The following is a 14,589-nucleotide window of genomic DNA, read 5'->3' on the forward strand; positions in this document are numbered from 1 at the left end:
CATCTTTTCTTTCATGGCCAAGGATGATCCTTCGAAGTCTTCTATTACCTGCCCGGTAGAAGCATGACTTAGATCAACTTGTTTGTTACATAATCTTCTGGCCTAATCTCATTCCTGTCTTTATCTACCGCAGGCTTAGCTATATGCATGGTTTGGGATCCAGATTCATCCCTCACAACCTTGGAGAATTTCCGGGGAGCCTTCTTCTCTGTCGGTTGATCCATTCTTTTTAACAACTCTTCTAAGTCCTATGCTGGATCAATTTCCTTTTCCGGCTCCTTAATCTATCCATCAGCCAATCAGGAGCGAGAATGGAGTGACTATGAATTTCCATCTACTCATGTTCCTGTGATATTTCTTCCATCGCCCCGAGGATGGCTTCCACGAAACTATCTTGGCGAGGTTCCTCCTAATGAGGATTTTCTTGTCTATGACCTCCTGCCTGATTGGGTCTATGTGAAGCACAAACGCTGAGAATATCTTGTGTTGGAGCATTGTCAGGGATGTCGCTTAGAGGTGGATTTGTTGGATTTCCGTGTGAAAACATTTCTACCTCCCGCACACTGGAAGAACTAGCCGGCTACTGCATTCTTTCCACCCTTGCTCTTTTCTGTGGTGGTTCTTCCTGTTGGGCTTCCTACTGAACATTCTTCCTTTTCATCGTTTGTGGCCTTTTCGAAACATTCCTTCCTTTTCCAAGATCAGCCTCCCTTTGTTGAACTTCTCCTTCTTCACCTTGGGCTTGTGAAGATCCTCCTATAGCCTCGTTGTGGGAATCGAGATTTCCCATCAATCGGAAAGTCGGGTGGAGATTTCCCATCAATTTAGAATATTCCGTCGCTATCTCATTAGTTGACATTTTTTTTTCAAATTTTAGAAAGAAATTAGAGATTCTTTCAAGATTCGCCTAATTTATCCACTTGGCTTGACTTTTCTTGCTCCGGAGGGGATTTTCAATGCTTTTCCACCATCTCCTATTTTTTTAGGAACTTTCCTGAAATTTAGGACCTGGGTCTAGGAGAGAGAAATCTCTAACGAGTCCAAATCTGCCAAAAGATTTGAATTCTAATTAGATTTGGTGTCTAAAAATGGATTTTTCAAAATTTTTACCGAGGGGATATTTGCTTTTTCAATTCATCCTTGACCCCTGAATCTTCATGCCTTAGAAGATTTCTTGAATTTTAAAACTTAGGTGTGGAATTCACTTCGTGAAGGAATCCCCAATGAATTCATTTTGGCACCCCCTTGCTTGTTCTGAGCTTCCAATTGCCATGGAGAGGGAAATCTTGAATTTTCTCATTTTCCATGATATAATGGATTTGGCGCCCTTCCTGGTGTTTGGGTGCTATTTCAACCTGAGCTTGGAATTCACAATTCCTTCTATCTTCCATGTTGACCTTCCTTTGGCGCCATGCAAATGTCTTGGGTGGATTTTTGAACTAGAGAAGGAATTTAAAGTTTTTTTATTTTTGAAGATTTCCTTGAGCACCCCCATTTGGCGCCACCCCTTAGACTAGGGCACATTTTTGCATGTGTTAGGGAATTTACCATTTCTCATGTTTTCCTTGGTGGCTTCACTCTAGCGCCCTTTAACTCACTTGGGCGCATTTTGGTCTTGAGGAGGGAATTTGAAGTTTTTTGATTATCCATGGACCCCTTATTTTAGCGCCCACCCTCAGACTTGGGCGCATTTTGCCTAGGGAGAAGGAATTTCATGTTTTGCGCCATTTTCCATGACAATTGGAGTTTAGCGCCCTATATCTTCTTTGGGTGGAATTTTCACTTTGAAGAGGAATTTCGCATTTTTTGAGTTTTTCAAGAATCCACTTTGGTGCCTTCATCCTTGCCTGGGCGGATTTCCATGCTTGTGGAGGAATTTGATGATTTCTACCTTTTCCATGATGATTGTCATTTGGAGCCCTCCTAGTCATTAGGGCGCTAATTTCACTTTGTCAAGGATTTTCAACAATTTCAATTCTTCCTTAGCTTCCTCTATTTATCCCCCAAGTGCACACTTAGGTGCTAAAACCACATGATGAAGGATTTTTCATTGCTTTTCAAACTTAGCCAACTTTGGTCTTCTCCGAACTAAAGTGCCATTTCAGTTATAGAGGTGAAATTCTAGACTTTGGTGATTTCTCGAACTTTCCATTCCTGGACTGATTCCCATACTTACCCATTTTTGATCCAGTTTGTTTGCTATTGACTTTCCGGATTTGTACAGATCTTCAAGAATGCTTAGTCTTCAGCGTCTACCTGAATGGTCCTGTCAGAAATGAACTTCCCAAAATAGAAACTTTTCAAAATGTTAGAGTTAGACCCCAAAACAGGACGTAGGATGACTTACTATAAATAGAAACTTACCAAAAATAGAAACTACTAAAAATAGTAAGTTTGATTTTTGGCAAAATGAAGACATTTTGGGAGGCAGTAAAATCCCTAAAAAATAGGAACGCTCAGAATTCGCTCAAATTTTACTGGGAGGATCCTTGAAGGGTCTTGATTCCAGTTCTACATTCGGTTTTTCCAAAACCCTAAAATAAACCCCTAAAATCTAGGACTGAAGGTAGAAACCCTAAAACTGACAAAACGAGCCCTAGACTTAACCAAATTCACTCAAATGAAAAGCAAACTTGATCAATTCAGCCCCCAAACACTCGCAAAGCAGAGATACTGATGAGACTGCCACCAAAAGACCCCAAAAATTGAAACCAAAAGACCGAGACGGCCTAAAAAGTAGGGATTCCCTTTTTTGAATGGGTTGATGTGTGATTAGGTCACAACAGTGCGCTTTTGTGACATGTGTCTTGGCATTTGTGAGTTAACTATGACAAGATCCTATTTTGTCGGAAGTTGGCACCCACTTGGAAGAGTCAATTTGGAAGTTGCTATTGTGAGTGGAGTTGTGCATGGATGCAATTTCTATTTCCTTGTTGAGTCTACATGGAATGTAGATGCCTTTGGAGGGTTTTGGTAGGTGCTGGTTGCATGTGTAATTGCATGTAACGCCTTACATGTGGTATCTTCATAATTGGGTGTTGTATTTGGAAACTACTACTTTGTGCATTGTAAGATTATGTGATGCCTTACATGTGGTATCTTCGTGATTAGGCATTGTATTCGCAAACTGTTGCTTTGTGCATTGTAAGCTCTATAAATACAAGTGTTTGCTAGAGGAGCTTACAGGAGAGGTTTGATTCACATAGGGCTTATGGAACCAGATGTAAATCTCCATTTAGAGGCTTAGAACCTAGAAATGAATTGTAACCTTGCTGTTGAATAATACATTGGCCTTGTTTTGGAGTGTGGGGATTTTACCCAAAAGGGTTTTCCCCACGTATATCTATGTTTTGTCTTCTATGACTCTATCTTATTCCTTCATGTTTTATGATTTTGTGCTTTGAATCTATATGTCATAATACTTAATGAAACTTGCTTGAATTGTAAAGATCTATAAATTGCAACCTCTTTCCTTTAAGGATTTAATCATGGGAAATTAACTGTCTAATTCCACTTTCATGGCATGGTAGTATGTGCTTGTATCGGCATGTTGGAATATGTTTTAAAGAAACATAAGATTTTGGATGCACATACTGATCTCAAATGGCTTTTTTGGATGTCTTCATTTCCCTTCAAGTAACTGATGATAAACAAGATCCAAAGACAAAGGTGATGGGACAACAGCTATGATGGGGCCTTCATCAAAGAGGGGCGATAACCCCTCAAATGAGTCCTCCAAATATGAAATGTAAGACTCCGCAAACAAGTTTGAAATACTTCTCAAGTAATCATCCCGCAAAGCTAAATTTGTAAGACTGATATATTTGTTGCAAAGAATCATTGGAAGCTCTCGAAAAAGCAACTCTAAAATCTAATGAAGCAATAGAAGATGGATTTGTGATCTCAATAGGAGGAAAAGGAGTAACAAAAGACGTCTCTATGTCATCAAGACACTCAAGCTCTAATATATTCAAAATCCTATAATGTAAAATCATCAAAGGGTATATTGTCTACATCATTAGGTGGAATATGGCAATCTAATACATGATCATCTTGAAATGGAGAAATATGAGGTTCTCCCCAAGGATCTCCCAAATACTAGTCCAAAGTGTGCATGGGCACCTAATCTTCAAGATTTTCAAGAAAATGGCCCAAAAAATGTCAACACCAATGGTTGTAACTTGTAACAATCAATCCTACAATATAATCATTTTTATTACCCCAAACCTCTGTTACTAATTCGCTCCCCTAGACCTGTCGATTTGGGTTCAATTTGGCTCGAGTCCGAATTCTAATTTACTTTGACAAGGGATACGGACAAGGTTCCTGAAACACCCTGTGTAGGTTTGTTTGGAACGATACTCGACGGGCCCATGACAAATTTGAGAGTTTTTTCATGTTACCACTAGAAATTTGCTATTTTTTACCTACCAATGGGACAAATTTTGCCTTTTTTCTTAGCAACGTGATGACTCCACCTTGTCTTCTATAAATATTCCAATTTTTGGAATGACATGCATATCATGGTTTTGTCCATATTTGATTATTGTATTCACATCTTTCTTTGTATACATCATGCTAGGGTATTTGTGCTAGGTCTTCTTTGAAGGTAACACTAGCAAAAACAAATGAAGTCTTAGAATTAGTGAAAATGAAGGCAATATTAATTTCATTTCAACAATAAATTATATTATAGTCTATTATAATATTATATTAAAATCCATGCAATTTTATAAATATTAGTGGAACAAAATTAATAGTATTAATATTTTATAATTTTGTTGTTATATTATAATACTATATATTAGTTTTATTAATATTATACTGTATATTAATTTATTAATATTATTTTATGTATTAACTTTATTAATTATTAATATTAATTTTCCTTTATATTTTTATTATAATATTATATATTATTAATATTGTCTAACGCTTATAAATATTATTGTACATTAAAAATATGTATATTACGTCTAATATTTTTTATTTTAGGTAATAAATATATATTTTATATGTTTTTGTACCAAAAAACCCAACCCCCCAAAAAATCTTGACTGAACTTGAACCAATAACTTTGCCCCAAACTGATTTCTTCCAAGGTGTATCAAGCTCAAGGTTGACTCCATAAAGATGAAAAACATTGACACACCTTGAACGTGGTAGGATGCATTTTTGCCAAGACTCATAATTGTTCTTAGTCAAAATGATTATAGAAGGATTTGTTGCAATAACCTATATTATTTCAATGATACACTTTACAAATGATAAAGTCTGATATCAAGAATCTCAATACATATTAAATAGCCGAAATAAAGTCATTTGATCAAAATAGAAGCTTTCCAAGTGCCAAAATGGCCAAGTAATAATCCAAAATACAAATATCTAGCAAATTGAATAAAATGTACCTAGAGCTAAATCTAGAAAAAGTGCATGGATGGTTGTATAGAGATCTTCAATACCTTTCCAATGCCACAAGAATCACAAAAATTGGAGATCTACAATAAAATTTATGAGCTCGAAGATTAAAAATAAAGATCCAACTTTAATCAACAATATCAGGCACTCACATATAAATTTAGCGAAATAGCTTGCACCACTACAAAGTGCTCAAAACCAACTTTCAAACGATATTTTATTTTTCAAAATCCAATATTGTAGAAAAAAATTATGGCAAAAAGAAAAGAAGCCCCTTTACCAAGAAAAAATGGCCTCCTGATGGTTGGAACTAGCCATGCTGCTAGTTGGGCTTCTCACTAGGATAGAGGGTTGGTGGTGGCGAGTTTTCAACCACTTGGGTGGCAATTTATAGTGCACAACAACTTCCAACTGTGATCCTTGGTAGAGGTGCGATGATCCCTATGTTATTGGTCAATCGGGGTTTAAGCCTCAAGGGCTAGTGATGACCAAGGACCAAAAACCCTCATGACCAACCCCTCAACTGTTAAAACATAAATCAGTGCAAATTCTACAATATTTTTTTTATTTAAAATTTTTTGTAGAATTTGTATTGCATACACCTACGAACACACAATTATGCAAACCCAACATCAATGGAAGGAATATGCCATAAAGGATATTCTACCTAAGCCAACGACTATGACCCAATACCTTTGTCGACATTGTACAATACCGAACAATATATATGGATTCCATAAAATTGTACAAAAAATTTCTACAAATTTTTCAAACCCTTGTCAAAAATGATCAAAATTCTTCCAACTACAAAATAATAAGTGTTTTATATGAAAATAGAAGTTTTTGGGCTTTCTAAACTCAATGGTGAGGTCCATTTTATCTAAAAGTGCACCTAGAAAAAGCTCCTACCTAATTATCTCCCAAATTTGAGAAGGGACTTGTATATTTGAAGCTCTAATACAATGTTAAAGTCACCAATGGATTCAAGCTCTAAGGATCACCCACAAAACCAAAGATTGTCTTCTACAAGACAGCAGCAAGAGAAATAATTGCTTGATTATGATGCAAAACAAGTTATGATCTATTGATCAAAGATTAAAGAAGATATCAAAGATGAAAATGTGCACATGATGTCTTGCTTATATAGGCAAGGTTGAAAGATTAAACTAACTAGGATGATGACAAATGTGTTAATCCTATGTCATATGACAACTCAGGGATAAGAACCATGACTACTAATGACTTCTAGAAAGATTCCTAAATCTCCAGATAAACTTAGCATATGAACATGTGTGAATAAAGCCTAACTAATAACTAGTTAAATAATGTGTCTTGTTGACACTACAAAAGGGGAAAGAAAATGGAAAATACCTCAATTCACACCAACATCCCTATCCATTAAAATGAACTCAATACTGCATTGCAGATAACCAGAATATGACAATATACACAGATGCAGACAAATAGATGAACTCAATACTGCATTCTCATTGATAACATGTGCCAGTACATCAAATAACATCAAGCCTGTACTATCCTACCACAAATTGGAAACAAGGACGACTATATAGGTGCCGGCATAGTTACCCGATGCCAACTGCTGGCAACCATCAAGTTAACCGCCGACCTTTAACACACAAATTAACACATATGTAATTACCCAACAACATCATCCCCCCAAAAAGAAGGGTCGTCTTCAGACGACATACAACCAAAATGGGAATGATGTAACATATACAGCAAAAGAAACTCAAGATGAAGGGGGTACAGAGGGCGAACCTGATGAAGAAGGGCCCGTTGGTGTAGTTGCCATCTGCTCCCGCAACTGGTACACCTGCTGTGTACGGTGGCGAAGATCCCTCTCAGTGACCAATTGTCGCTCCCTCAACCGGTTCACCATATGGACAGCCTCCATAAGCTCCTTTTGTTTCCTGTCAAGCTTGTCCAGGGTAGAAGTGAGTCGAGTCTCCAACAATGCTCGCTCACTCGTGGCAGCTGCCAACTCCTCCTCCAGGCTACTGGCCCTAGCTCGTTGTTGGGCAAGCTCCAACTCAAGAGCTGGAACACGGATGGTCAGCTCTGCTTGAGCTGCCAGGGCGGCCACCGGCGCCGTCTCCACACTGTGCTGAGTCTGCCTGAGCTGATAATAACCATCTCGAATAGACTGCACCACTCTCCTAAGTAGGGACTGCATCCCACTCTCTCTAGCCACCCCCGAGAGTTGCCACTCCTCCAACATCACAGGGAGCTCAACCTCAGGCCAACCCCTGTCCTCAAAACATCGCGCAAACGCCTCGGCGCAGCCCCCTGTGGCAAATGCGAGGAGATCCTCTAAGGCTAGCGGGCCAAGAGTCTGCTCTTGCGCTGAAGTCGCCCACCGCCGAGCACATGCCTCAACCTCGGCTAAAAACTAGCCCATCCCACTGGGCTGGCTCTCCGCCGGGTCCCCAATCTGCAAATCTAGCTAAGGGACCTCCACTCCCAACCCCTCTATCTCATGCAGTGTCCTGGTGTTCTCCTGCTGGGGAGAAGAACTATCCCCCTCCAAGTCCACAACAGCCTTCGGAGGTGGTCGTGGGGATACGGGAGGTGGTCCCATTGGCATCAGGGAGGGAGCTGCATAGCGACCCAACCATGTATCCATAGAGGCATCATCCTCTGCCATGTCTGCACCTCCCTCCAAGGTCTGTACTGCTAGTTCCACGAAGGAGGGCGTACTCCCTACAACCCTCTGTGCTGGCATCTGTGCGGGAACCTGTGCTGGTGGAGGATGCAACTGTCCAAAACCCGGCACAGGGACTGTTGGGACGACACCAACTGTCACCCCATATGCAAGAGTGGCATCACCTGGCCATCCACACTCAAAAATGTCGATAAAAAGAGGATGTGGCCTGTCTTGGCTCCCTCTGGGGGCTTGACCCTACCAGATAGAGGCCCCTGAGTTCCTCTAGGTAAATGTACAAAAGTCACCGTGCCGTCAGCACTCTCCCCCATACAAGGGCTCTCCTGTACCTCTCTCCGACCTATAAGGTGAAACGCATCGTCTCCACCATTGTTCCTCGACGAACCATCATCGGACTCCCCACTGCTACTATCAATCTCTTTTGCGGTCTCTGCCTCACTCTCAAATACGGTCACCTGGACTGGTCTCCTTCGCTTCTTACTAGACTGTGCATCTCCACCACCTGTGGAGGTGTCGAGGTGGGTCCAATAAAAAATGGAGGGCTGCAAGGGGTCAATGCTACTGCTGGGCTTCCATACCCACCGTTCCGGAGCCACCTGTGTGCGTATTGCATCTAAGAAGAGACCAATGGCGTGGAAAGGCATGTAGAACGCCTTGTGCTTAAGAGTAAAAAATTCATTGATTCTATCTGAAAGCACCGTCGCCTAGTTATACACCGTGTCATTCCGCAATCCATCCATCAAGGCGATCATAGGTACCATCGTGTCGGATGCCCTGCTAGCTCCAGTGAGATGGCTCTTCATTACATCGAGAAAACATTGCCACCATCCTAGTACGATAAAAGATTTCTTCAAACCCCTACCCTTCGGTGCAGTTATCCTCCCCCATTCGGCTGCTGACAAATCACTGCGGCATATCCACTGTAGGAGCTGCATCTTCCTCTCGGCTGACATTTTCGTGGCACTCTTGCCCACCTCCTTGCCCTCGTCTGGAATACCAAACACCTGAGCGAAAGCGTCTAGTGCGAAGGAAATGACAATATCTGTGTCTTGGTATTTGAATGCCGATACTCACAACTCTACATTATAGGTTTTAATTAGCATGCGGAGGTACGGCTCAAAGTCGCATATGGCAAAAACAGGCATCTGTATAGTCCAATGCACGTGTGCTCTGCACAATGATGTCTTCAGCGCAGTGTCATCTGGGGTTTGTGCTTCCACCCACCATGTCCGATACACACTTTCGCTCAAACCTTCAAATGTATATGTTTCTGCTGTAATTTTTGTCGGCATTGCTTTCTTTCCTTCATCTGGTTGTGCCACCTTTTTTTCTTTGCCGGTATTGCTCGAATCCGCCATTCTGCTCCTTCCAGACAGTTATCCCAATGAGTTCTCGGATTGCTGTAACTGCTTCCTCCAATCTAACTTCTTCAGTTTCCTGCTTCCTAACTTCATTGATGAATTTGTACCCTGCTTGCACACTTATATCCTTTTCAGAATTTCTACCCTATCTCAACTTCTTTGGCCTTGGCTTTGTACGCAATCTTTAACAGTTAATTATTCCACACACTCCAATCTCAATGCCTTCCTTGGATGTATAGATTTCACCTTCTGCACGTACGGATTTCATTTCATGATGTGCTGAATTTGATTTAATACTGTACCGAATTCATATTTCATAATGTGCAGATTTCTTTTCTCCATCGTATGTACGAAATGCTCCTGTCTATGTGTGTCGTACTGATTTTGTACAGATTTTCCCCCAACATACCATACGGATTAATAGTACGCACTTATCTTGCGAGCACAACCTTTTTTTTCCAATATAATGGCTTTTCCGTACAGCTGTACAAACTTTTCCATACAGTCGTACAGATTTTCGTTGTTTTTTTTGTATAATTTATTTTTTTTCTCGGCTATACGGCCTTTTCCGTAAGGTTGTATGGTTTTTTTTTTGTTATTTTTTTTAACTTACTCATCCGGTGGGGTCCTTCGAATGCCTCTCGTGATACAATTTTAGTTTCAACCCATTTACGGCGTCCAGCACCTCCTTCCCATCGAGCGTCCACAATTTAATTGCTCCGTTTGCACTGACCTCGTGCACCTTGAAGGGACCTAGCCATCGTACTTTAAATTTACCAGGTTTGATTTCGTTCCACTCATTGAATGTCAACACTAATTGCCCTAGAGTAAATCTCATTCGCCTAAGATGCTTGTCGTGCCAAACCTTCCGTCTTTGTTGGGCCACCTTTGTGGCCCATTGTGCCATCATTCCCCGTTCGTCCAACTTGTTCAAGGCGTACAGCCTCTCCCTTAGGCTTTCCATGTCACCCAGCCAATTCTCAATGGCAATCCAAAGACTCGGCACCATAAACTCCACCGGCACCACAGCTTCTTGCCCATACATCAACTGAAAAGGGGTTTGGCCGGTGGTCACTTTATACGTTATCTGGTAGGGCCAGAGTACCAATGGTAATCGTTCCTCCCAATCATCTTTTTCGACCCCACACGACTTATAAATGACAGACACTTATTTTATTGGTTGCCTCCGCTTGCCAGTTCGCTCGAGGGTAATAGGGGCTTGACAGGGAGTGGAAAATTTTAAACTCTATGGTTAGCAGCCGGATGATGTGGTTTACGAAGTGGCCCCCCGATCGCTCGTCAGCTGGATAGGAATTCCACATTGGGTGATGATTTGTTCATAGATAAACTTTGTCATGCTGATTGCTGAGTTGTCTGGGAGATCTCATGCCTCGACCCACTTTGTTAAGTACTCTATCACTACCACGATGTACCTGCATCGGCGCCCTCTACTTGGCTTTAGGGGTCCAATGAAATCTAGCCCCCATCATTCGAATAGCTCCTGTACGTGCGATGGGTTGAGCGGCATGAAATCCCTCTTAAGTGACCTTCCGGCCCGTTGGCACGTATCACAACTAATCACCCATTCCCGGGCATCATTATAGAGTGTCGGCCACCAAAGTCCTGCCAACAACACTTTCCTGGCAGTTGTATCCGGCCCCATATGTCCACCTGTCGGCCCTTCGTGTGCTTCCTTCAAGACGCCCTGAACCTCTTCTTCTACAACACAACGCCGTAGGACTTGGTCAGGTCCCATTTTATACAAGAGGCCATTGATTAATTGAAACGTCCTGCTGCGAAGCACCAGCTTCCTTCTTTTTCCTGGCAGCATCTCCTTTGTAAATTGTGACGTTGAAAGGTACTCCCCCACGCTGGTGTACCAAGCAAGCAAGACAACAATTCGAAATAGATGAGCATCCGAAAAGTCTTCGTTGACTCCCTAGGCTAACTCGCCAGACCTGATCCTTGACAATTGATCAACGATCACATGGCTTTTCCCAGGTCGGACAATGATATTGAATGTAAACTCTTGCAGGAGGAGTAACCACTGGCTGATCCGTCCTTGGATGATCGGCTTGTTGACCAAGTACATCAATGCCTGGTGGTCCACATAAAATGTAAATGGCGTTGCCAAAAGATAGTGCCGGAATTTCTGGACTGAATACACCATCCCCAGGGCTTCTCTTTTCGTGGTGCTGTAGTTCTTTTCGGCCTTTGACAGCAACCGACTCGCAAAGTAAACCGGGTGGTCCAGTCCGTGGTCCCCAACTTGTGCCAATGTGGCTTCGATTGCAAAGTTGGACGCATCCACGTGGACATGGAACTCCTTGTCCCAGTTCGGGTACATAAGAATTGGTGCACCCACCAGTCGTGTCTTCAATTCTTGAAATGCTTCTTCCTGCGTCGTTCCCCACACGTACGACTCTCTTCTCCGTGTCAATTTGTCCAGTGGGTACGACACTCAAGCGAAGTTCTTGATGAATCTCCTATAGTACCCGATGTGTCCTCGAAAGGACTTCACTCCAGTGACGTCCGCTAGTGCCTCCATTTCCACGATCACCCGAACCTTGTCCAGGTCGGTTTTCAATCCAGCCTTTCATACGATGTGTCCCAGTAACTTCCCTTGGGGGACCATGAATCTGCACTTTTTGGGATTTAGTGCCAATCCTCCTGCATCTTTCCATGCATTCCCTGAGAGCTGCTAAATGTGCATCCTATGTGTTGTAAATTGACCAGTCATCTAAGAAAGCCTTAAAGTTGCCCACCGACATTTTGTCAAAGATGTGGAGGATTATTCTTTGAAAGGTTGTTGGCACATTGCATAGGCCGAAGGGCATTCTGTTATATGCATAGACGCTATCTTCCACCACGAAGGTTGTCTTCAACTTATCCTCCTCTGCGATGGATATCTGGTTATAACTAGAAAATCCATCCATAAACGAGTATATTTCATGCCCGACCACTTCCTCCAGAATGGTGTTGGTGAATTGTATAGGGAAGGGGTCCTTGATAGTGACTGCATTGAGGCACCTAAAGTCGACATAGATTCTGATCTGATTGGCCTCTTTCTTCAGGGATATCACTATCGGGGATACCCATTCGCTGGTTTGCACCTTAAAAATGATCACTGCTTCGAGAATACGCTCAATCTCGTATTTACCCTTGCTGCATAATTCTTGTTCATCCTGTACGGCCTATTCTGTATAGGTACGACTCCCGGTACCAAAGGAATCCAGTGTACACATAGTTTTGGTGGTATGCCCTTCAAGTCTTTATAGCTCCATGCAAACACGTCCTTATATTCCATGAAAATTTTAAATGCAACAGCTTTTAATACAGGGTTCCAATCATCACCTACCAGAATATTCTTAGGTGCAGCTTCTTCACCGAGGTTCGTGGCTTTTACGGAAGGCTCCTCGTACTGAATGGGTTTTGCCATTTTGAACTCGTGTGTCAGTGCTTCATTTATGGGTGCGTCCCCTTCTGTGTACTCTTCGTATGCTGGCGGGAACCTGTTCTCCTCTGGTTCCTCTATCTGGAGCATGTTACACAGGAACAACTCAAAATCCTCCATCTGCCAATGGAAGAGTCCATTCAATGAGCATATGTCGTCCTTTGAGCAACCGTCCAGTTCAAACACTCCTTCGATATTTGGTTCCATGTTGTCTCTGCCTTCGTAGGAATCCCACTCCCATTTGTTTGAGTCTTCTGAATCAGAGTCCGATGCGAGCTCCCCGATGACGGCCTAGTTCTTGAGGTCAATGACATACTTCCATCCATCTTTCTCCATGGAGAGGGTGTTCTTCTTCCAATTGTGATTCACCTTTGCTTTGACCAGCCACCCTCTCCCTAAGATGGCGTCATAGCCCTTCTTCTTAAGTGGGATCACCACAAAATCCAAGACAAATGGTTGTGTTCCGATCATCACTTGTTGTGCCATAAGCATTCCCAAGGGTTTTATCCCATGTTGGTCTGTGCCAAGCAAGTTAAAAGTTAGTGGCCATAGTGTCGGTTTGCCAAGCTTCTTCCAGGTTTCTTCAGGAAGGACATTTACCCCAGACCCGCCATCTACAATGGTGTCCGTTAGGATGGTCCTGAGTATGCCCATTTCCACGACTGCTGGATGCCGATTGTTGTTCAATGTCAAGATCAAGGGGTCTGTTGCCGACTCGCCAGAGGCATCCGTACCCTGGGTTATCTGACTCTAGGCGGTTATTCGTACTGAACGCAAGAGTGTCATAAGTAGTTGAGGCATTGTTTCCAGAAGGTCCTTCACTTTTATGGGTACTTCTATCTGCAACATTTGCTTCAAAATATTTTCCTCTGCCTCCGAGCGAGAGGTACTTGCCGCCTCGTAGGTGTCCTTCTATTGTGCCATCATCTCTTTCTCCACTTGGGCTTTCGCCTCCAATTTTCGTTGTTTCTCCGATGTGGATCAAGGTAGGTGGCTTTCTTCGTCTTCGACCTTGTGAGAGCCAACACCGGCTCCTCCGTCCCCGTTCCCTCGATGTTTAGTAGGTTGACCCCGGATTTTGGGCAGTTTCTGTCGTCATGATCTCCTGGTCCACACCACTTACACAACTTTTGCGGGGTTTCTTCCGTTGTGCAGTCTCTAGCGAAGTGCCCCCACTGGTTGCAGGCCCTACACTGGATCATTGGTCGCCCTTTTGCGTCGTACTGGATCCGGCTCTAGTTGTTATTGTTATTATTGTTATTGCTTTTTCCTCCCCGTCGGTTGTTCCGGTACCTGCCAGATGATGCATTGTTATTGGTGGGCTGGGAAGTGCCCGCTACTGCAGACGCTGATGGCTGCTCTTGTGTAAAGAGGATCTGTTGATTCCTCGTCTTCATATTATAAGGCCATTCCTTCGTCGAATGTCCCATTATTTGGCAAATGTCACAGCAAGCCTTCTTCGGGCAAGAACCTTTCGTGTGCCCGTCAGTTCTACATTCAGTACACCATAAATCGCCTTCCTCGGTTTTGCTCGTGCTCCCCTTCATTGTTTTAAACTCTTTCATCATTCGCTCCATGTCTTTCTGGAGCACCTGGACCTTCTTGCTGGATTCCCCGTCGCTGCTGCTTTCTTCCAAGGAGTCGTCTTCGTCGAACGAGGATTTGTCCTTCTT

General features: G+C 42.6%; 1 protein-coding gene across 1 annotated transcript; it reads right to left on the reverse strand.

Annotated features, from left to right (window-relative positions):
• Positions 1 to 10,075: 10,075 nt before the first annotated feature.
• LOC131874218 (uncharacterized) lies at positions 10,076 to 10,507 on the reverse strand. The gene has a single exon (XM_059217488.1). It carries the CDS (start codon positions 10,505 to 10,507, stop codon positions 10,076 to 10,078), a length of 432 nt encoding a protein of 143 aa, XP_059073471.1.
• Positions 10,508 to 14,589: the final 4,082 nt, after the last annotated feature.

This window comes from Cryptomeria japonica, chromosome 3, assembly GCF_030272615.1.
Source record: "Cryptomeria japonica chromosome 3, Sugi_1.0, whole genome shotgun sequence".
Taxonomy (NCBI): Eukaryota; Viridiplantae; Streptophyta; class Pinopsida; order Cupressales; family Cupressaceae; genus Cryptomeria; species Cryptomeria japonica.

Coding starts and splice junctions, on each gene's coding strand:
- LOC131874218 (XM_059217488.1), bottom strand. CDS start 10,507: ATGTATGGGCAAGAAGCTGTGGTGCCGGTGGAGTTTATGGTGCCGAGT.